Source organism: Globicephala melas, chromosome 10 (assembly GCF_963455315.2).
Source record: "Globicephala melas chromosome 10, mGloMel1.2, whole genome shotgun sequence".
Lineage (NCBI taxonomy): Eukaryota > Metazoa > Chordata > Mammalia > Artiodactyla > Delphinidae > Globicephala > Globicephala melas.
The window spans coordinates 68,332,351-68,354,951 of NC_083323.1; the positions used below are offsets into that span (position 1 = coordinate 68,332,351).

The following is a 22,601-nucleotide window of genomic DNA, read 5'->3' on the forward strand; positions in this document are numbered from 1 at the left end:
TCTTAAGGAAATCTTGAAGACAAATTTGAATTAACCAAAGTGAGGAGAAGGAGTTTCAGCAGGAGACATCATGAACACAGCATGAAATGGTGAAGCATTTTGGTTCCACTAGAGAATAAGGAATAGTCTAGTTTTGTCTAAGCATAAATTGAATGGAGGTTGGGGGATAACCGCTTATTAGAGAAGTTCTCAGAAAGCAGATCATGAAGAACAACGTGTACTAAACTATACAACTGAATTTATCTTTTAAGTTATGGGGACCTTTGGGGTAAAAGTATAAACAGGGGAGGGAACAGGCTCAGTTGGAGAGAGAACAAATTGTATCCATGAAGATATTTAGGAAGCTAATATAATAGTTCAGATAGAAGGTGATAAGGACCTAAATTAGGGACTTGGTTCAGAAGAGAGAACCTGAGAGAAATATTAAAGAGGTACACTCTATGATTTTCCAACAGATGGAATATGGGGATTTGTGGCATGGAATATTTAGAAAGAGTTCCAAAATAACTGGGTAGATGCTGATATAGTTCAATGAGATGAGAAATATAGCAGGGGGAATATGTTTGGAGAAAAAGATAATGCATTTAGCTTTGGACATGTTAAGCGAGAGCTGTCTGTGGGTTATCCAGGGAATGATGGAGGAGATAATAGCAAAGGCTAATTTGAAAACTGTGTCAGTTTGCCCAGCCTAACCCTAAGTACCATGCATAAGCAGTGATGTGCGGATAAATGTTTAACAACCAGCTCTTAACAATCAGGAAAAAAAAAGTTTGATTTGTAGGTTTTGCCAGTTTCCATGGGGTATATATTCCCACCATGGCCAATTTTAAGCTACCAACATGAGCTCATTATGCATGGAGTTGGGAAGAGGCACACACAATTGGTTCTCATGATTTGGTACAAGCTGACTCTGGCACACCATAGAAGGCCTGCTGGCTTTGGAAGCTGCCCTTGGAGATATGACAAATATTTCCAGAAATGTTACCTTTGGGGATTGCCTCTAGGGGGGCTGGTGTCATCATGAGGGCATGCAGTGATCTTGCAGTCCTCCTGAAAGATATTTGAAACAACATTAGCAGAGGTGAGAGCCACCGACTGCATGAGCATTAGTTGGGATGTTATTTAAGTGATTCAAGCATGAATAAGTGATTGTACCAGCTAACCTTTAGGGTTCCTCCCAACCTATTTTTGAGCCAATGACTCTTTCTTTCTGATACTTTATATGGAATCCCCAGCATTGTTGCCAGTCAAGAAATTTTGCTAATAACAATAGCAAAAGTAAGATTAGAAAGAATGAAATAATAATAGAAGAAATCAAAGAAAATGGCACACTTTTTACCTTCATGTTTTTGAATTCTCTAAATGAATTGATATGCATACTCTCTATAAGTACGTATATGTTGCTTTATCATAATTTATCTTTAACTAATGTTTTTTCCTCTGTAATTTTGCTCCTTATGCCACTTTATCTATTTTAGATATTCACTATGATGTAAAATATGATAGAGCATTTATTTAGCTTTTAAAACATATGGATTAGTTACAGATGTCCCTGTCATATTTTAGAGCAATTTATGAGGTGAACATTTTTATATTAAATAAATATTTGAGAGCCTGATCTATATTATGTACTACAATTGTGCAACATTTTTGCTTAAAATTTTGGATTAGTTATATGAATGTATTTAAGAATGTAATATGAAGACTGCATGTTTTGCAATGAAGATGTGAAAACATACAATGTCTCAGTGCTAAAGAATTTCATTTATTATTTTCTAGCTACAGACCTTCTTTTTGCCCAGACAGTATTTGGAAACGCAGTTCCATTTGCCACAGCTGGAGATTGCTATAGTGCAGCCAGATGCCCACAGGTATTTCATAGTTGAGTATTTTTTCTCACTGACTAAAGTTAATACTGTTTCTCTTCATTCACTTTCTTGACCAAAATACTGCAAGAAACATAAGTAACTAGAAAATGCAAACTTCTGACATGAAATTCATTTCAAAGGTTATAGATAAACTTTGGAGGAAAAGCATCTTTACCAGTACCAGGTTTGTGTGAAGGGTGTAATAATAAGAATTTTAAATTGTTTAGATCCTGTTTCTCCTTCCATGATGCTTTATCACTGTCAATCTTTTGACTTAGTCCATAGAAATGAATGGACATAAGTTACAAGGTAAAGGAATGGATCACAAACATGTGACTTTCATACACTGCTGCTAACAACAGTTATATTAGCTGTTTGGGCCTGTAACATTCTCAGAATAACTTTCTATTACTGTGAAATAATACATTTCCATGTATTTATTCTTGTTTTTATCCTTTCTTTTGCAGAGTTCTCTTTGCACACCCTTTTATGTCATTTTTGAGCTTTCCAGTACAAAGTGTGCTTCCTAGAAGAGATTTGCTGTCTCATTTTTTTAACATAGGATTTTATAAATTCTGTGTGAATAACATTTTTTATGATAAGATACAGAGACATAAGCTAGGTGAATATACCATTATTAGGTAGATTTATAGATTAATGAAAAATCCTGCCCAGGAGATAGTAATTATAATAATCATTTCATTTTGAAGAGAACTAGCTAAAGGGTTTGCCATAGCCCTCTCTTCTAAGAATTTCTCATTCACAGTTTTCATCCTATGACATAGAAAGTATGCTTATGCTAAAAAGAGAGGGCATTTTCTGTATTAGAGAAGGACACTTAAAGGAGTTCAAAAGACACTAGAACTACAGGCTGAAATGAATATGAAAAAAGTTAACTGGAATAAATATATAAATCTTAGGTCCATAAATGCAAGTAGAACCTGGCAATGTCATATAAAAAGACCTAGGTGTTTTATTCAACCACCATGAGTTCAATATAACTAGTGTAGATCAAGTAGTAATTTCTTTTTTCTTTTTCTTTTTTTTTCATATTGAGTTATTTTTATTGGCTGGCATAATACAAGGATTATTTTCCTCTTCACGGAACAAAATGTGATACCACATTTCTTTACAATTAAATTAAGGCTAAAGAACAACAAAGACATTATGATTCATATGATGCATTGGAAACATATTGTCTGTGCTCCACTTGAGCAGAGGGTAGAATGCCTTTACTTTGTTGCTTTATGAAATGCCAGGTCTTCAGGGCAAATCCTATTAAGGGGTTTTAGTTCCTGCCTGATACTTTGCTTCTCTGCCACTGCATTGGAGATGCCTCAGGATTGTTCAGCCCATGGTTGGACTTGATTTAGAAATTAAAACTACCAAATTGGAAAATGTGTCCATTCATTCTTTCTCATCTATTTATCCATCCAATATCTATCATATCTATAATATTATATGGCCCGCGTACCGAAAAAAAAAAATTTCTGTCTGGGAAAGATAAATTTTTAATCTATCTAGGAGTAGAAGGTGACAATCAGGAAAAAAAGGAAGGTTTAAATTTCATTATGTTAGGAAAATGAAGAAGGTAGCCAGGAAAATGGTGGGAGGTTATGATAACTACTATTAAATATGTAAGGAGCTCCATGAAAGAGGAGTGACTTCAGTATGTGTTACTCAAGGAGACATTAATAGGGCAGATTCCAGCTCAAGATAAAGAAGACTTTTGACAAGGAGAATTGCCCAATAAAGAGACCACCCCCCCAAAAAAAAATCCGAGGCCTCAATAAATCACTAATTTTTGCCAATATTTTTGTAAATTGATCTTGTATTCTGCAACCTTGCTGAATTCATTTATTAGTTGTAATAGTTTTTTATTGGATTCCCCGGGATATTCTATATACATAGTAATGTCACGCACAAATAATTTTACTTCTTCCTTTGCAATCTGGTTGCCTTTTATTTCTTTACCTTGCCTCATTACACTAGCTAAAACTTCCAGGATAGTGTTGAGTAGAAGTGACAAGAGTGGACATCCTTGTCCTATTCTTGATTTCAGAGGGAAAGCATTCAGTCCTTCATCATTGAGTGTGTTAGCTATGAGTTTTGTAGATGCCTTTGATTAGATTGAGGAAGTGCCCTTCTTTTCCTAATTGAAGTGGTGTTATCATGACTGTTGGATTTTGTCAAATGCTCCTTCTGCATCTGTTGTGATGATCCTGTGGTTCTTGTCCGTTACCGTTGTGATATGGTGTATCACACAGCTTGATTTTTTTTTTTTTTTTTTTTTTTGCGTTACGCGGGCCTCTCACCATTGTGGCCTCTCCCGTTGCGGAGCACAGGCTCCGGACGCGCAGGCTCAGAGGCCATGGCTCACAGGCCCAGCCGCTCCGCGGCATGTGGGATCCTCCTGGACCGGGGCATGAACCCGCGTCCCTTGCATCGGCAGGCGGACTCTCAACCACTGCGCCACCAGGGAAGCCCACTGATTGATTTTTGTATGTTGAAACAATCTTGCATTCCTGGGGAAATCCCACTTGGTCATGAGGTCTAATCCTTTTTATATGTTGCTAGATTTTCCTCTGTATTCAGAAGAGATATTGGCCTATTATTTTCTTTTTTTGTGATGTCTTTTTCTGGTTTTGGTGTCAGGGAAGTACTGGCTCCATAGAATAAATTGGGAAGTGGTCCCTCCTCTTCTACTTTTTCGGAAGAGTTTGTGAAAAATTAATGTTTGGTAGGATTCACCAGCAAAGCCATCTGAGCTCAGGCTTTTCTTTGTGAAAGTTGTTTTATTTACTAATTCAGTCTCTTTACTTACTGTAGATCTTTTCAGATTTCCTAGTTCTTCTTGAGTCTGTTTTGGTAAGCTTATGTTTTTTGTTTTTGCTTTTAGGAATTTGTCTATTTCACCAAAGTTATCTAATTGGTTGGCATGTAATTGTATGTAATATTCCATATAATCCTTTATATTCCTGTGAGATTCACAATCATGTCCCCTCTTTGATTCCTGATTTTAGAGCTTTGAGTCTCCTCTCTCTTTTCTTGGTTTGTCAATTTTGTTCTTTTCAAAAATCCAACTTTTGATTTTATTGATTTTCTCTGTTATTTTTCTCTTCTTTGTTTCATCAATCTCCACTCTATTCATTATCATTTCTTTCCTTCTGCTTGCTTTAGATTTAATTTGCTCTCCTTTTTTTCAGTGCTTTAGGTGGAAGGTTAGGTCATTGGTATGAGATCTTTTTTCTCTTTTAATATAGGCATTTGCAGCTGTAAATTTTCCTTTAAGCACTTCTTTTGCAGCATCCCTGAAGTTTTGGTATGTTGTGAATTCATTTTCATTCATCTTAAAGTATTTTCTATTATCACTTGTGGTGTCTCATTTGACTCACTGGTTATTTAGGAGTGTGGTGTTTAAGTCCCATGTATTTGTGAATTTCCCACATTTCCTTCTGTTATTGATTTCTACTTTCATTCCATTGTGGTTGGAAAACACACTTTGTATTATTCAATCTTTTAAAATTTATTGAGGCTTGTTTTATACATAGCATATGGCTGTCCTGGAAAATGTTCAATATGTGCTTGGAAAGAATGTGTGTTCTGTTGTTGTTGGGTGAAGTGTTCTGTAGATGTCTGTCAGGCCTTGTTGGTTGAAAGTATTGTTCAACTCTTCCATTTCCTTGTTGATCTTCTGCCTAGTTATTCTATCTATGGAAACTTTGCAGCTATTATTGCTGAATTGTCTGCTTCTCACTTCAATCCTTTTGTTTCGTTTATTTTGTATTAGATTTATTTACCTTGTGATTTTGTTGTACATGACTGTATGCTGTAATTGTCATAATATCCTGATATAGTGACCCTTATATCATTATAAAATGTTCTTCTTTATCTGTAGTACCATTTTGTTTTGTTTTGTTTTAAAGTCTAATTTATCTGATATTAGAATGGCTACTCAGGCTGCTTATAGTACATGGTATATATGTTTTCATCCCATTTGCTTTTAACCTATATATTTTTGGATCCTAAAAGTGTCTCCTACAGGGAGTACTTTGTTGAATCTCTGCCTTTTGATTGGATTGCTTAATGTTGTAACTGATATGTCTGGATTTATCTTTGCCATTTTACTTTTTGTTTTTATAGGTCTTGTATTGTTTGTGTCTCTTCTTTACTGCTTTTTTTATTCAGTGAACATTTTCTAGTGTAACATTTTAATTTCCTTAATAATTTTCTCACTATATTTTAAATTGCTTTCTTAATGGTTGCTCTAGGGCTTACAATGTACATCTTAACTCTACTACAGAATCTTCTCCAGAATTATACTACCTAATTGCAGTGACATATAGAAACATTACTCCTATATATACTCTTTTTCCTCTTCCCTTTTTTTTTTTCTTTTGCAGTACATGGGCCTCTCACTGTTGTGGCCTCTCCCATTGCGGAGCACAGGCTCCGGACGCGCAGGCTCAGCGGCCATGGCTCACAGGCCCAGCCGCTCCACGGCATGTGGGATCTTACTGGACCGGGGCACGAACCCATGTCCCCCGCATCGGCAGGCAGACTCTCAACCACTGCGCCACCAGGGAAGCCCTCTTCTTCCCTTTTTTTTTTGTTATATTTGTTGTCCATATACCTACCTGTGTAACAAACCACAATACATTTTTATAGTGTTACTTTATATAATTTTATATCTTTTAGAGATAAGAAATGAGAGAACTTATATTTCATTGAGTTTTTTACATGAGCCTTTTTATTTAGCATTTCTGGTTCTCTTCATTTCTTCCTGTGGTTCTGAGTTATCAGCTGCTGTCATTTAATTACTGCAAAATAGCTTTGCTTCCATCTGCTTTATTTGTGGCATTATTATCAAATATACTACATTTCTATATTATACTGGTCAGTAGTATAATTACATACATATTGGTTTATATAATTGCTTTTTAAACAAGAGAATAAAGAAAAAGAAATATGCAATTATAGTGTCTTTTATGATTACTGCAATTACCTCTACTAGTACGCTTTGGTTGTTTTGTATTGTCTGATGTCACTTGACTTCAGCCTGAAAAACTTCCTTTAGTATGTCTAATAATAACTAGTATGTCTGCTAATAACAAATCCTCTCAGTTTTGTCTATCTGGGAATGTCTTTATTTTGCATTCATTCTTGAGAGATTGATTTTCTAGAAAATTATTTTACAGTTTTTATTTTTCAGCACTTTAAATATGCCATCCCACTGTCCTCTGGCTTCTAGAACTCAGCTATTTATCTTACTGGGATTCCCACATATGTGGTCATTTTTCTCTTGATGCTTTCAGTTTTTTTGTTTTTTGTTTTTTTTTTTGACTTTCAGCGTCTTTACTGTGACATATCTGGATGTAGATCTCTTTGTGTCTACTTAACTTGGAGTCTGTTGAGCTTCTTAGATGTGTAGGTTAATGCATTTCATGAAATTTAGACAGTTTTCAGCCATTATTTCTTCAAATATATTTTCTGCTCTATTTGGTACTTCCATCATGCATATGTTGGTGCACTTAATGGCGTCCCTTTATTTCTCTGAGGCTTTATTCATTTTTTCTTCATTCTTTTTTCTATTTTTCAGATTGTTTCATCACTATTGATATCTTTTCAAGTTTGCTGATTATTCTGCCAGCTCAAATCTACTGATCGATCTGCTCTAGTGAATTTATTATTTTGGTTATTGTACTTTTAAACTCCTGAAGTTGTCCTTTGGCTCTTTTTATAAATATAATTTTTATTTCTTTATTGACAGTCTCTATTTGATGAGACATTATTATCATACCTTCCTTTACTTTTTTAAACACAGTTTTCTGTAGTTCTTTGGGCATATTTATAATAGGTACTTTGAAGTCTTTATCTGCTTAGCCTGACATCTGAAACCTCTCAAAGGCAGTTTCTGTTGCCTTTTCCCCTGTATATGAGTCATCCTTTCCAGTTTCTTTGCATGTTTCACAATTTTTTGTTGAAAACCAGGCATTTTAGATAAGATATTTTAGCAACTGTGGATACTAAGTTTCCCCTTCCCTCTAGGATTTGTTGTTTGCTTGCTTATGTATTTGTTTAGCTCTTTGGCTGGGCTATTTCAGGGACATCTATTTCCCCTGTGGTGTGCAGCCTTTAATGTCACTCCTCAGAGGACTCAGCCTTGGACATGTACACTGTCACCCCAATCCTCCTGGAATGACAGTGTTTTTAGTTGGCCTGTCTTTGATGAAGTTTCTAGATGGCCTGCCTCTACTGATATCACACTCAGCTCTTAGCTTCCACTAATTAGTATATGATCACTCTGTTCTTTCAGTAACATCCTGGAGGCATAAATTACTACATGGTCTGATCCAATTAAACTCAGGCCCCTTGGCCAGGGTAGTCTTATAGGTCAGTCTTTGAGGTCAGGTCAGACTTCAAGAGGAGCCCTTCTTGGCTGTCTCTTTCCCTGGTTTTCTCTGATAAGCTGAGCTTTGACCTACCATTTGGCTTCTTGCTCTCATCCAGTTACCCCCATCCTCCTCTTAACTGCACACCACTAAAATCTTATTTTCAATATGCCCTTTAGGCTTAAATTTCCCCATGTTCAGTCCCAAATAAGCTCAGTCTCCTTAGGAAAAGCTATGGAACTTTCTGTTCTTACAGATTGATTTTCCCCCAAGGAAGGACCTTTGCACCAATTCTGTGGATTGAGTGGGTAGAACCCACTTTTCAGAGTAACATCCCCCATCTATAAGCAGAATTCTGGGTAATGGCAACATCCCCTGGTCTTCTTGGCGTGCCTTGCTCAGCATGGAACTTCTGCCCTACCAGTGATTTTGAGTGGGACTGACTCAGGCCTTGTGTTCTTGGGCTGCCATGCCTGGGGCAGATCTTCTGATCTATGAGTAGGGACTGAGTGGTGGAAGGGAGCTTCAGACTCTCCGCCATTCTTGCCTCTAAGACAGCTTCAGCAACACAGAGCTGGGTGAGATGAGGAGTGCTGGTGTCCCCCAACCCCCGCTGCCCCACACACACCCTAGGAGAAAGCTTAGCCCTAGCAGAGAGCTGGGGGAAATACAGTCCTGTGTTCGTAGCTGCACCCACGAAGAGTAGAACTGTCATCTTGCTGAGGTGGGGAAGAGAGGACAGGTCATGGTTCAGATGTCACAGATGCTTACTGTTCTTACCTAGATTTCATAGATTTTCCCGAATAAATGTTTCTCCATTTTTTTGTATAGCCTTAGGACAATTTCAAGAGACTTGAAATCATTTTGTATTTTATATATTTTTTATATTTGAAATTAAACATTTTATTTTGAGGTAACTGTTGACTGACATGTAGTTCTAAGAAATAATACAGAGATCCCATGTACCCAGTTTCCCCAAATGGTAACATCTTGCATGATTATAGTATAATATCACAACTAGGATATTGACATTTCTACATCAATATACAGAACATTTTTATCACCACAAGAACTTTATTTTTTTAAATTTAATTTAATTTAATTTTTGGCTGCATTGGGTGTTCATTGCTGTGTGCGGGCTTTCTCTAGTTGCAGCAAGTGAGGGCTGCTCTTCATTGCGTTGCACAGGGTTCTCATTGTGGTGGCTTCTCTTGTTGCAGAGCACGGGCTCTAGGCACGCAGGCTTCAGTAATTGTGGCATGCAGGCTCAGTAGTTGTGGCTCTCAGGCTCTAGAGTGCAGGCTCAGTAGTTGTGGCGCATGGGCTTAGTTGCTCCACGGCATGTGCGATCTTCCCGGACCAGGGATCGAATCCGTATCCCCTGCACTGGCAGGTGGATTCTTAACCACTGCGCCATCAGGGAAGCCCCACAAGAACTTTTATAATGACAACTACTTCCCTCCTACCACCAGCCTCACTTTATCCTCTAGCAACCACTAATCTAGCCTTCATTTCCATAATTTTTGTCTTTTCAAAGATGTTATATAGGTGGAATCATACTAGTACATATGTCTAGAACTTCTAGCATTATTTTGAAGAGTGGTGATAGTGGACATGCTTTAACTGCTTCTGATCTTAGGGGGAAAGCATTCAGTCTTTCACCATTAACTGTAATGTTAGCTATAGATTTTTGGTAAGTGTTCTTTATCAAGTTGAGGAAGTTCCCCTCTATTCCTATTTTTCTCTATTGTTTCACTGAAGAAAGAGTCCACAGGTCTCCTCAAAAGCCATTCCAAATGTGCTCCCTCTATTGGCTATATTTTTTAAGGTACACAGCTTTGCAGAGGAATCTCAGGTTCTCATTCAATCTTTGAGCCTGGTTAGCTCTATTCATGTCCATTCTTCTCCTTCCCTGCTTCGCTCATGTTGGCCTACCAGATGATTGGTCTCCCTGCAAAATGGTGACTCTCTGACCTACATCTTTTATTTAGTTCTCTTCCCAGGACTATGCTTTTCCTGATGAACTCCCCCTTCTGAAGTCTTACACTATGTCTCTTTGAACAGTTGTTCTAAGGTCAAGGATGTGTATTCTAAAACTTTTAGCACTTTAAACAATCTTTTCTTTCACATATGGATATTTAAAATAACTTTTCCATTTTGACCCTTTTAAATGGAGATTATTCAGTCTCCAATGACCAACCCATGTCAAGACTGGTCAACTTTGTCCAACAATCCATATTCCTTCTAATCAATGCCTTCTGGTCATATACTTGATATGATTAGAAAGAAGTAAATTAGAAAGAAGTAAATGCCACCTAGAGATGTGAAGAGTGTGCTACAAGGTACTATTACCTCGGAAACGTCATGACATTCTGGGAATCTGGTCCTTTTCATTACATGTTGAATTGAATAAATCTGGTCAATGAGACATCAACAAAATTCACAGGAGACTGATATACAAATAAGTAATATAACTGTCAAGTGGAATCAAAACTCCTTTTATCTCATTAGTAAACTTTGCTTATAGAAAATATCTTAACAGAAAACTAATTATTATAAACAGTATATTTCTCAATGAGCATGAAATCAGAATAAGAGATCTTAGCACAATCAAGTTTTTAAATAATAAAACATATTTTCAGTAATTTCTAACTCCATTACTCCAATTTTTATGTAACCCCATTTTTCCCTACAATATCTTGAGAAAAGTACATAGTTATAAACTGGGTAACCCCAATTTACAGTTGGAGAAACAGACACTCTGTGTCAACAACCTGTACAAGATCCTTGAGGAAGTCAGAGGTAGCCCCAGTGTAGTAATAAAATGCTCCTCTCTGCTAGTCAAGGTGAGATGGCTCTTCCACTTAGTTTGCATTTCTGGAATGCAAAGCTCTATTTCCAAAATTAGATGTTATTGGGCATAGGTATGTGCTGTCAAAAAAAGGTATGCCCATTTTTTTCAGTCTGTATTCAAGTGCCTGAAGTTACTGTTACCAAAAATACAAACTGTCCAGCATTCTTGAAGCTATTCTGTCAAATATATAAACCAGATTCTGTGTTAAGTTATATAAGATTTGCATGAATACTCTCCAGATGTTTGATGTCACAGAAAGAACTTATTCTGTTGTTTGGGATTCCTCAAAACCATATTCTCTTTGTTTGCACCCTGGGACGTGAATGCTAGAAGGAAAATGGACACATATGGCACTCTCTAGGGAAAATAAACTTTGCCACATTGTAATATAAGATGAAGTTAAGGAGTGTGATGTGACTTTAGAATATATATATATATATATATATACCTCAAAAGTGAAGTAAAATGTTCGGTACTTTTCACAGAGCCATAAAAAAAAAACCAAAAACGCAATGTGTATCTCTTTAGCTGTTTTGTAATTAATGTTGATTACATGAGAGCAAGAGAAATAACCAATGCCAGAGGATCATGGCCAGCATCCATTTTGAGTATTCAGAGCCAGTTTTTACATATTTTGAACGTGTATTCTTTATTATCAGACTGCAGAGTTTGATATATATGCATAAGATCTACCCTTTTATTTATATTGTTTAGATCATCTCTCTCCTTATTTTTGCCTGCTTGATCTATTTTGTTATTAAAAGTGATATATTAAAATTTCCTATTATTAGGATGTTTCTACCTATGTCTCCTTTCATCTCCTGTAGTTTTGTTTCATAAAAGTTGCTGTGTTTGGGCTTCCCTGGTGGCGCAGTGGTTGAGAGTCCGCCTGCTGATGCAGGGGACACCGGTTCGTGCCCTGGTCCGGGAAGATCCCACATGCCGCGGGGCGGCTGGGCCCGTGAGCCATGGCCGCTGAGCCTGCGTGTCCGGAGCCTGTGCTCTGCAATGGGAGAGGCCACAACAGTGAGAGGCCCGCATACCGCGATAAAAAAGAAAAAAAGTTGCTGTGTTATTTGATGCATAATACTCACATATTACGTCTTCATTGTGGATTATGGTTTTTAGCACTTCTTTGTCATGTGTTCCTGATTTCATACTTGAATTCTATTCTACCTTATCAGGATTTGCTACCCCTGTTCTCTATGTACATTTTCCTGATATACTTTTGCACATGCTTTTAGTTTTGGCCTTTATGAGTCACTTCAAGTGTGTCTATTACATATAGCATGTACTTGGGTTTTGTTTGCAAGTCAATTGGAAATTTTTTTCTTTAAATAGGTGTTATATTCATTCACATCTTAAGGTGAAAAAAAACCAATAAAATTGCCTTTATTAGTATACAGTTTTAACATACATACAGATTCATGTTACTTTACCATAATCTGAATATAGAATAGCTCCCTCACATTTCCTCCATGGAGTCAGTTCCTCCCTCCCACCTAACTCCTGGTACACACTGATCTTTTTTCTGTTGCTTTAGTTTTGCATTTTCTGAGATGACATAGATATGTGTTATAAATGGAATCACACAATATGTAACTTTTTGAGATTGACTTCCTTCACTCAACATAATGCCTTTGAGGTCCATCTGTGTTTTTGCATGTGTCAATAATTTTTTTCTTCCTTATTTCTGAGCATTATTCCATCAAATGGATGCCATACAGCTGTCCTACAGTTTGTTCATTTGTTGGAAGAAAATGAGTTGTTTATAGTTTTTGGAGATTATGAATAGAGCTGAGATGCACATTTGCATACAGGTTTTTGTGTGAACGTACATTTTCATTTCTCTGGGATAAATGCCTATGAGTGAGATTGTAGGGTCACATGATATGTGTATGTTTAACTTTATAGGAAACTGCTAAACTGTTTGATACAGTGGCTGTACCGTTTTTTATTCCCACCAGCAAAGATTAAATTTCTAGTTGATTAGCTTCCTTGTCAGCACTTAGTATTGTCAAGTTTTTTGTTTGTTTTCCCATCTTCTGTGGTAGCTCAATGTAGTTTTAATTTACATTCCACTAATGGATAATAATGTTAAGTATCTTTCATATGCTTATTTTCCATGTATATACTCTTTGGTGAAGTGTATGCCCAAGTCTTTTGCTCATTTTTAAAATTAGGTTGTTTGTTTCCTTATTGTTCCTTACTGTTTAGTTTTGAGGGTTTTTTACATAGTCTGGTTACAAGTCTTTTGTTGTATATAACATTTCCAAGTCTTTTTCTCCTGGTCTGGACCTTATCTTTTCTTTCTCTTAATTGTCTTACACAGAGTGGAAGTTTTAAATTTTAATGAAGTCAAATTTATCATTTTTTTCTTTTGTGGGTTGTACATTTAATGTCATATTTAAGAGCCTTTGACTTACTCCAGGTTACAAAGATTTTCTTCTATGTGTTCTTAAAAATTTTTTTATAGTTCTATGCTTTACATCTAGACCTATGACTGATTTTGAACTAATTTTTTATGAAGTTGGAAGGGTTTTGCCTACAGACATCCAGTTGTCTTAACACCATTTGTTGAAAAGACAGTGCTTTCTCCAGTAAATTGCCTTTCCGCCTTTGTCAAAAATCAATTGGAGGGACTTTTCTGGTGGTCCAGTGGTTAAGAATCTACACTTCCAATGCAGGGGCATGGCTTCGATTTCTGGTTGGGGAACTAAGATCCCATATGCCACGTGGTGAGGCCAAAAATATATATATATATATATATATATATATATATATATATATTGCACATATTTATGTGGGTCTATTTCTGACTCTGTCTTCTGTTCCATTTATCTACATGTCTCTCTCTTCACCAACACAGCACTGTCTTGGTTATGATAGCTTTATTATAATAAGTGTTAAAACAAGGTAGTGTGGGTCCTTCAAATTTATTTTTTTTCAAACTTGTTTTAATTATTTTAATTTCTTTGTCTTTTGATATAAATTTTAGAATCATTTCTCTTATTGGAATTGCATTAGATCTATAGATCCCATTCATAATAAAATATGTGGAACAAACTTTAATATTGTAAAACCTAATGATATAATGGGCACATATGAACCAACCAGTCAATCAAAGAAGTGGAACATTAAAACTTGCATCTATTTCTGTGCTTTCCCTCTGCCTTGTATCCATAACTACTTTTTCCTTTGATGCAGCTAATTACTCAAGGGCAGACATTCCAATCTGTTGAATTCTTAGGTCTTCTGAATCACCTTACCTTCCACTTGTGATTTGGCTGTTAGAATTTTACTTCTTACGATGGCCTCTTCTAAAAAATGTCGAGAGTACAAGAGGAGATAAACTTCATACTACTTCAAAAAATCATATTTTTTAGTTGATACTATGTTGAACTAATTTTTCAAGTTAAATATTAGGTTAAAGGAGGTTTAAATTTTAATCTTAAATAAAGTAATGGAATTGAAATAAGTAATTAATTCAATTATTCAATCATTTATTACTTCTAAAGTTCCATAGGAATGTACCAGTACCTTTCTTATGGCACCTATAATTCTCTACATTGCATCACATTTATTTATGTGTATATCAGATTTAGTTTCCTCCATTTTATTAAAATATAATTGTCATTAAACATTGTATTAGTTTAAGATGTACAACATAATTATTTGACTATGTATATATTGAAAAATTATTACCACAATGGTTTTAGTTAACATCCATCACCTCACATAGTTACAATATTTTCTTTCTTGTGATGAGAACTTTTAAGATCTATTCTCTTAGCAACTTTCAAATATACAATACAGTATACTTAACTATAGTTACCATATTGCACATTAATCCCCAGGATTTATTTATCTTGTAAAACACCCTCACCCGTTTCCCCCTTCAGCTCCTACCTCTGGCAACCACCAATCTGTGCTTCACTTCTCAAACCTAGAGCAAAACCTCTCTCTGTATTGCAGTAGTGCTTCATACCAAGTCTGCCACTCAGTTAATTTCGAACAAATGAGTGAAGTGTATTTTTACCTCTGTCAATATCATCCCAGAGTTCAGTTGAATTGTTTTGCCATTTCTTTGAGATTGTATTATGTAGCTTTTGAACAAGGACTAAAGATGTAAACAAAGATCATGAAAATTAGTCTGGAGAAATGAAGCAGCAGATATTTCTAGACCCAACTCATTGTGTTAATGACCACCTAAGTCTCTCAGTACTGTAGTCAGTTGGATTTTTGTCTTTCCTTTCCAGCTGAATGCTTCCAAGCAACCTTGAGCAGGGAGGTAAAGAATAAATGGAAGTGTAAACTATTAGGTTGTGAAAACATTGCATTCCCCCAACTGGGGCACTCAGTAAGTGGTTAGCCACAGGAAACCTACACCACAGAATATAGTTCCATTTCTTTTATTTGGTGAGAGGCCTATTTATGAGTTAAGGTGGGATGAAGGTATTCAGTGCAAAACCTGTATGAGATGACTAAGTATTAACCAGTAGACTATATCCTTAGAATTGCTTCTTCTCATTCAAATATTCACTAATATAAAATTCTGATGTGTGTAGCGTTAGTGTCATTCATTATCACGAGCATGAAGAGTTTAGCTGTGTATTTGTGTATTAACTTTTACAATGCTAAAATTTAATATTTATAATGTTGCACTTCATTCATCCATTTAAAAACACTTACTGAGTGCCTAGGCCTTCTTTTGGACTCTAGGAATACAGCAATGAAGCACACATACAGGTCATATTCTAAATTTCATAACCAAATGACGTATATAACAATTAATTTTCTTTGAAATTTATCTAAAACAAATTATTTCTATTTTGGGGAAAATTCTCCATATATTATCATTGTATTATAAATGTATTTGAATCTCTATTTTGATTTTAAATAAGAAGTATATAAGAGTCCTAAGAAATCTAACTTAGTAAACTAAACTGATACATAATTTTTTAGCAGTTGTAATAATTCATATTATAAATATATTTGAAATCTATTTAGTTTGCTTTCATGACAAGATAATATTTTCATTGACATAACATAATCTTTAATGTTTTATCACTGTCTTGCTCAAGATTCCTGAGTCTTAGGCCATAGGATATTGTGATGTGATCTAAGATTGTCCTAATATCACTCTAAATCTGTATGTATATTAAACATTGGCAGTAGGCTTAATTAGCTTTCATTAAGTACAGCTTTTCAGTGTATAATTCTGTACTGCAAGATCGTATACATGTGCCACAAATTTTACCAATTTTAGTCAGGCACTTTCTTAATTAACAGATATTTAAAGTTTATTTTTAAATAAATTTATTTATTTTATTTATTTAATTTTGGCTGTGTTGGGTCTTTGTTGCTGCATACGGGCTTCTCATTGTGGTGGCTTCTCTTGCTGCAGTGCACGGGCTCTAGCGTGCAGGCTCAGTAGTTGTGGCGCACAGGCTTAGTTGCTCCGCGGCATGTGGGATCTTCTCGGACCAGGTATTGAACCTGTGTCCCCTGCATTGGCAGGCGGATTCTCAACCACTGCGCCACCAGGGAAGCCCTAAAGTTTAATTTTTAGCAGAGATAGTCTGGAATATTTTGACATGAAACTGGTTCTTGTGTCTTGAAAATAACTCGATCATAAAGCCACTAGGGGGCTCACATACCATGTGTGTAAATCATGTGGAATCAGACGTCCACATAACACTTCTGGGCTCTTAAAAGCACATGATAGCTGGGGCAATAATATCACATTCAGTAGTTTTGTGTGGTAGGTTAAAAAGTAACATTCTTAACGCAAAAGGTAAGGGCACAGTAACAGAAGATTCTAGGAAATACAATAAACAGGTGTAACTTAGGGAAATTAGCAACAAGGGGTCAAAAATTGAAACTGGAGAAATGTTAAAGTCTGGTTGGTATCAATCCCTGTGAACACCCATTCTGACTGGACTTGCTGTTGCTACAGGAGCATAAGCTCTAGCTGTCAACCCTAGAGTCCTAGTGTTGGACAGAATTACTTTTGCACAAATAACATTATCTGGTATTATTTCAGTTGTCTCTTGTAATTGAGAAGACTTATTTGTAATCAATTTAAAAAGTCTTTAGCCTGTTCATTTTCTTTAGTGTAAGGTTGTATCAATATTCTTTCATTTTCTAAAGAAAGAATCTTGAAAACCAATTCGAGTCCTTTCTTACATAATTCCAATTCAGGTGTTTCCAGCAAAGTGGATGCTTAAATATTTTATGAATTCCATCTATTTTTATTTTGTTTTGTTTTCAATCCAGGGACAATTCAGCATTAATTTGGCTGGAACTGGAATGAAGATATCCAGTACAGCAAAGTGGCTTGCTCAGGGCAGTTATGCCTCTGTCATCATTCACAGATCACAAGTAAGTCCTGCTGGACCAAAAAATCTGTCTGAAATACTTCTGTGCTGTGAACTAGCATTAAAGGTCCTCTACTTTAAATTTAGAGTTATATGAAGTTAATGACTAATGCGTTATTGCATATGATAGGCTATATTACATATAATGAAATATAACATTAATTTATGAAATTATGGAATTGGGTTCATTTTTATTCATGTGCTTATGTAGGTTTTATATACATACACATTCATGTTTAGCCTACATATATCTGAACATGAAATCAAATGCCAGAGCATATAGATTGAAGTAGCTCAAGTTTGGGGTCGATGGCTTGAAATGCAGGTACTTCAAAAAGAGGTAGTGCTTTTAGCTATATTCTAATTATTAAAGGTTTGTAGGTTTTAATATTTCAAAGTGAGAGGTAACTTTTTGGTTTATTTACCTCATTACTTTGATTTAGTGATGGAGCTGAGGTTGGAGCCATTTGTCATTTAACAAATATCCTTTATAGGTTCTTCAAGAATTAGGAATATTTTTTATGGTTGTATGCATATTTTCCTCTGTCTACCTTTATCTAGAGAACATTGGTATTTGGTTTTTACCTATAGCACATGTATTATCTAAAGCAGAATCCATTTAATTTTGATGCTGGTATGGCGTACTAGCACATACTCTTTATGAGATGGCTCCTAGTACTTGGAGTTCCCATGTCTTAGATAACATGATTCTATCTATAGTAAATCAGGATCTACATTGTAAGTGTCCTCACCTATATTGCACATAAATCAGCACCATCAACAACCCCCTGCCCACTCTAAGGTTTTATCATTTTTCTTTCTTTTGATAAAAGTGACTTCTGTTACACTCCTATTTATATGAATACTACTTATAAATGAAATTCAATTTTCTAATAATCAGAGACTAAAACATTATCTTTCTGAATATTATGAAATTGTGTTTCAATTTATAATTAAAGAATTTAAATTTTTATTATTTCTATCATATGGGCAAGCAGTAGGCTTTTTAAAAATGGCTATTTCTAAATATTTATTTGGCAAATTTTGGTCTAATCCCTTTTGGTAGAAGAATGGAAATAAATTAATTACCTAGTTAAAGTATATTCCGAGCAAGTAGAAAATGTAGAGAGTGCAATGAGATATTCTGACTTTATACAGCTTTTAGGTATCTTTTGGTTAAATGAGATCTGGCTGAGGGCAGCAGTAAAAATGAATATTTAGTACAATCATTACTTTTGCTTCTATTTAAGTTCTATTCTAAAGATTATTTATTTGTCTATTTAATTGAGAGTTTCTCCCTCAATCAAAAATTTTGCACATGAAGGTATTTCCTGAGATCTATTGCCTGGTGTGAAAATGAGACTTGTGAAACCCAAATGTACTTATGGAAATGCACACATATTTTCATTTCCCGTTAAATTTAAGCAAGATTAGGGGTTTACTTATACGATCCGTTTGCAAACAGGAATGTATATAAATTGGAATTTTTACTGCCATTCCTTTCTCTGTTTACTCAGACTCTCTAGAGTTTAGAAAGCTTTTGAAAGGAGAGGCAACTTCAAAAGCCCCCGATCTCAAAATATTCTTCATCCTCAAAAGTTCCAGGAACCCAAAGTTTCCTTCTCTACCCTCCTTCCTTAGATTAAAAAAACAAAAACAAAGCAAAACTTACCTTTTCTAGAAACTACAGGAGTTCAAGCTATTTTTGCTTTATCCTATCAAAATGCCTTTTGACTTTTGGACCTAAAGATGGAAGACAGTTTGGAAAGAAAATCTAGCATGTCCTGACCACCTTCTTCACCAGCCATTCCTCAGTAAGCAGCTCTGCTTTCCTAAAAAAAGAAGAATCTCCCTTTTTAGTCCTTGTCTAATTATAATTCCTGCTTTCAGTCCAGTTTTATTCCCCGCCCCCCCCCCATTTTATCACCTTCTAAATATTTTCTTCAGGCTGTGTTTCTAATGCTTCCAGGATATATTTGAGGTTAATATGGCTTGGATTCAGTTAAGGTCAAGTTTGCATACTATCTTTTTTTTAGTCTGTGAGAATCTTATATAAAATCATGGCAATGCTGGACAACAGATTGGGAGAGGTTTTAATAAACTCACTGAAGCAAATAGGTATCTTGTTGAAAAATAAGTGGGTTGAGATGAATTGTCTAAATTAGAGTGTGGTTTATAATCATTAAGTAGATAATATGAATCTCACATTATCTAATTCCCATGACCACAAATTTCAACTAATCCTGAAATGGCATGACCTTTGACCTCAAGTGTAATTGTTGTATGAAACCTTGGCTAATTATTTCAACCGCATGATTCAAAGCATTTGCTTTTTCTGCCCTGTGCACGCAGATACTAGCTTGTAACAGATTCTCCTGTATCTCTTCCTCTTCCTATTTTCAGGATGGAACCAAAGTCTACGGCAGATGTGGAGGGTTCTGTGGAAAGTGTATTCCTCACATGACTACTGGTCTCCCAATTCAAGTAATATGAACATCCAGAAGTGGGAAGTATGTCCCAAAGAGGAGACATTCTCTGGAAACTGCAAATAGCTGGTGCTTGTTTCTTTACCCTTCCCTTCCTGAAATTTCCATGTCTAAAATGTCTGTGCCTTTTTTTCAGGGTGCTCATCAGGGAGTCACATCACTGCTTAATTTTTCAAGGGCTTCAAAATAAACTGAACGATATGTGATTCTAATCTGGATCCTTAAAAGTATATAGTAATTTATGGTAGGGTACACAGGGATGCTTGCATTATACCAAGATAGTATTGCTGTTAACAGCTTGGACTGGACCACAATTACCTTATGCCTATAAACACACATGTAAATCTCTGCTCTGGTATCCTACTGTACAATGAATGTTTATTCTACTTGTTAAAATGGAGCAAGTAAAAATTAGGAAAATGAACTTATTTAAAACTGCGATAAACATATTGAATCTGTCAGGTGAATAGCAAATCAATAGTCACATCAAAAAAGTACATAGCCATTATACTTTCTACTGATACAGCTTAGATACTTTGTTTTATGTTTCCTTTAATTTTTAATTGTGCATTATGGTGCTTGAAAAAAATGATCCTAAAATATGGTATAATTTTGTATTTAAAATATATGCTTTGGTTAAATACTAAATATGAAATTTTGTGGGAATAATACAGAAGAAGATATGATATAGTAGAATTTGACTTAAAACACCTACCTCTAATTTGATTGTACTTATAAGAACAATACATTGTTTTTATAATGTGTATATTCTATCATGTCTTTATAGATCTTATATATGTATATGTCTACTCTTAAAAAAATAATTTTCTCACAGTTAAGTACTGTATTTTATTAATCAAGTAGAAAAGTAAGAATTATTGACATGTTGAAGATCCTATTTTGGTAAACATAAAATTATGTTTACATTTGCAAAATTTTTATTAGAGACGTTCAAGTTATTTCATATCTGAGGTATCTCAAAGCCAGAACATAAAAGATAGTATAAAAATTAACTGTTCATGGACAAATTCTCAGGTATTAAGAGATTTTTTTCAGGTGAATAATTTGTGTATTATATAATAATGTGATTTTAAAAGAATCATAGACAAATAATATTTTTCTATGGCAACCTACTTTATAAACCAAGAAAACTGAATCTACTAATAGATTTTTGCCAGTAAATAGTAGTGTACTAGTTTTGCCCACAAAGTTTTTCTTTTTCAAAGATTTATTAGGGGTATATTGTACCATATAAGGTACTAAAGCAATTTTGTGCCAATGTGGTTAGATAAACATTTAGGGATCTCTGTATCAGAAAAGAAGTATTTTGCACTATGTGCCTGAAACCAGTTACAAACATTATTACAAAATGTGTAACATTTTCTAGAAATGTTTTTATTCATAAGTAAAATCTTATAATTTATAAACATTTAAGTAATAAACATGTTTGTGTGATATATTAGGACTTTGTTTTCATTTTCCTTTCAGGTTAAAAAAAAAAAAAAAGAATTCTTCACCAAAAAGTCTCTAACTCTAAAATCACTACAGAAATTCTAAAAAGATTTTATTCAAATTGTTGCAGCTGGGATGGAAACAGCTCCTATCCAGTGTATACCCTTCTCATGGAAATAATGGGCAGGAGGCTGACAAAAATTTGCAATGACTTCAAAAGCTTCTGTTCATAGAAGGGGTACCCATGTATACTCATATTCAATTGGTCAACTTAAATCGCATGACCAAATCCTAGTCAATGGGGCAGGGAAATATACTACCTCTACAGTGCAGGATGGCCAGACATATGGAAATGAGTGAGGACTCACAATCCTCTCCCAAGGGAGGGAGTAGATCCTTTTGAGCAATAATATGTTTCATCCATCCATCTTAAACTTCCCTAGAAATTGCCAAATTACTACTTTCTAAAGGGGTTAAATCAAGTTACATTACCACTGGCAGGGTGTAAAAAGTTTAGAGTATCCACATCCTCAGTGACATGTGAAATTTTTTTCTGATCTTATGGGGCAGAGCATAGTATTTCATTGTTTGAATTTATATTTATTTAATTACTAGGTTGGATGAAGATCCTTTCATATATTTTTTGCTATTAGGTTCCTTTTTCTGAGAATTGCGTTTTTATTTTTTGTTCACTTTACCTCTCCCGTCCTCCAACTTTCCTGCCTTTCCCCACCCTCTAAACTCCACCCCCCAATAAAAAAAACAAAAAAGGAAAGAAACAAACATATAAGGGAGTCAGTTTTATGTGAATGTGATTTAAAACATTTGAGGATCTCTTATCACAAAGCATGCTTTTTGCACTGTACCTTAGTTACAAATATTACTATGCAGTGTATAGTAGTTTTCTATACCTGTTTATCATTTAAAGTGAAGCACCCTCTACATCTATTTTATCTATTTTTCCTACTCCTTAAGGGGAAAAGCTTTCCCTGATCATATCAAAGGCCAATCTGCCCATCTCTGCTCTTGATTTCCTCCCACTCTGAATTACCCAAGGCCTTTCTCCGCAGATTATTCTCTCTCCTTTTCCTTTCTCTCTCTACTGGCTCCTTTTTTTCATCCGGAAACCGTGTTCACCTCTCTTATATTTTAAAACAAAAATATGTCCT

The 22,601-nt window shown here is 35.2% G+C and overlaps 1 protein-coding gene across 2 annotated transcripts in view; it reads left to right on the top strand.

Moving 5' to 3' along the window:
* ADAMTS20 (ADAM metallopeptidase with thrombospondin type 1 motif 20) overlaps positions 1 to 21,408 on the top strand; it is a 195,487-nt gene extending 174,079 nt beyond the window's left edge. The window contains exons 37-40 of one of the 2 annotated variants that reach the window (XM_060306576.1): positions 1,780 to 1,871; positions 17,394 to 17,498; positions 19,898 to 20,004; positions 20,117 to 21,408. In XM_060306576.1, the coding sequence (XP_060162559.1) occupies positions 1,780 to 1,871; positions 17,394 to 17,498; positions 19,898 to 19,987 (287 nt within the window). In that variant the 3' untranslated portion in view covers positions 19,988 to 20,004; positions 20,117 to 21,408. Of the gene's footprint in view, positions 1 to 1,779; positions 1,872 to 17,393; positions 17,499 to 19,897 lie in introns of both variants that reach the window. The other variant, XM_030835354.2, reaches the window with a different exon arrangement.
* Positions 21,409 to 22,601: the final 1,193 nt, after the last annotated feature.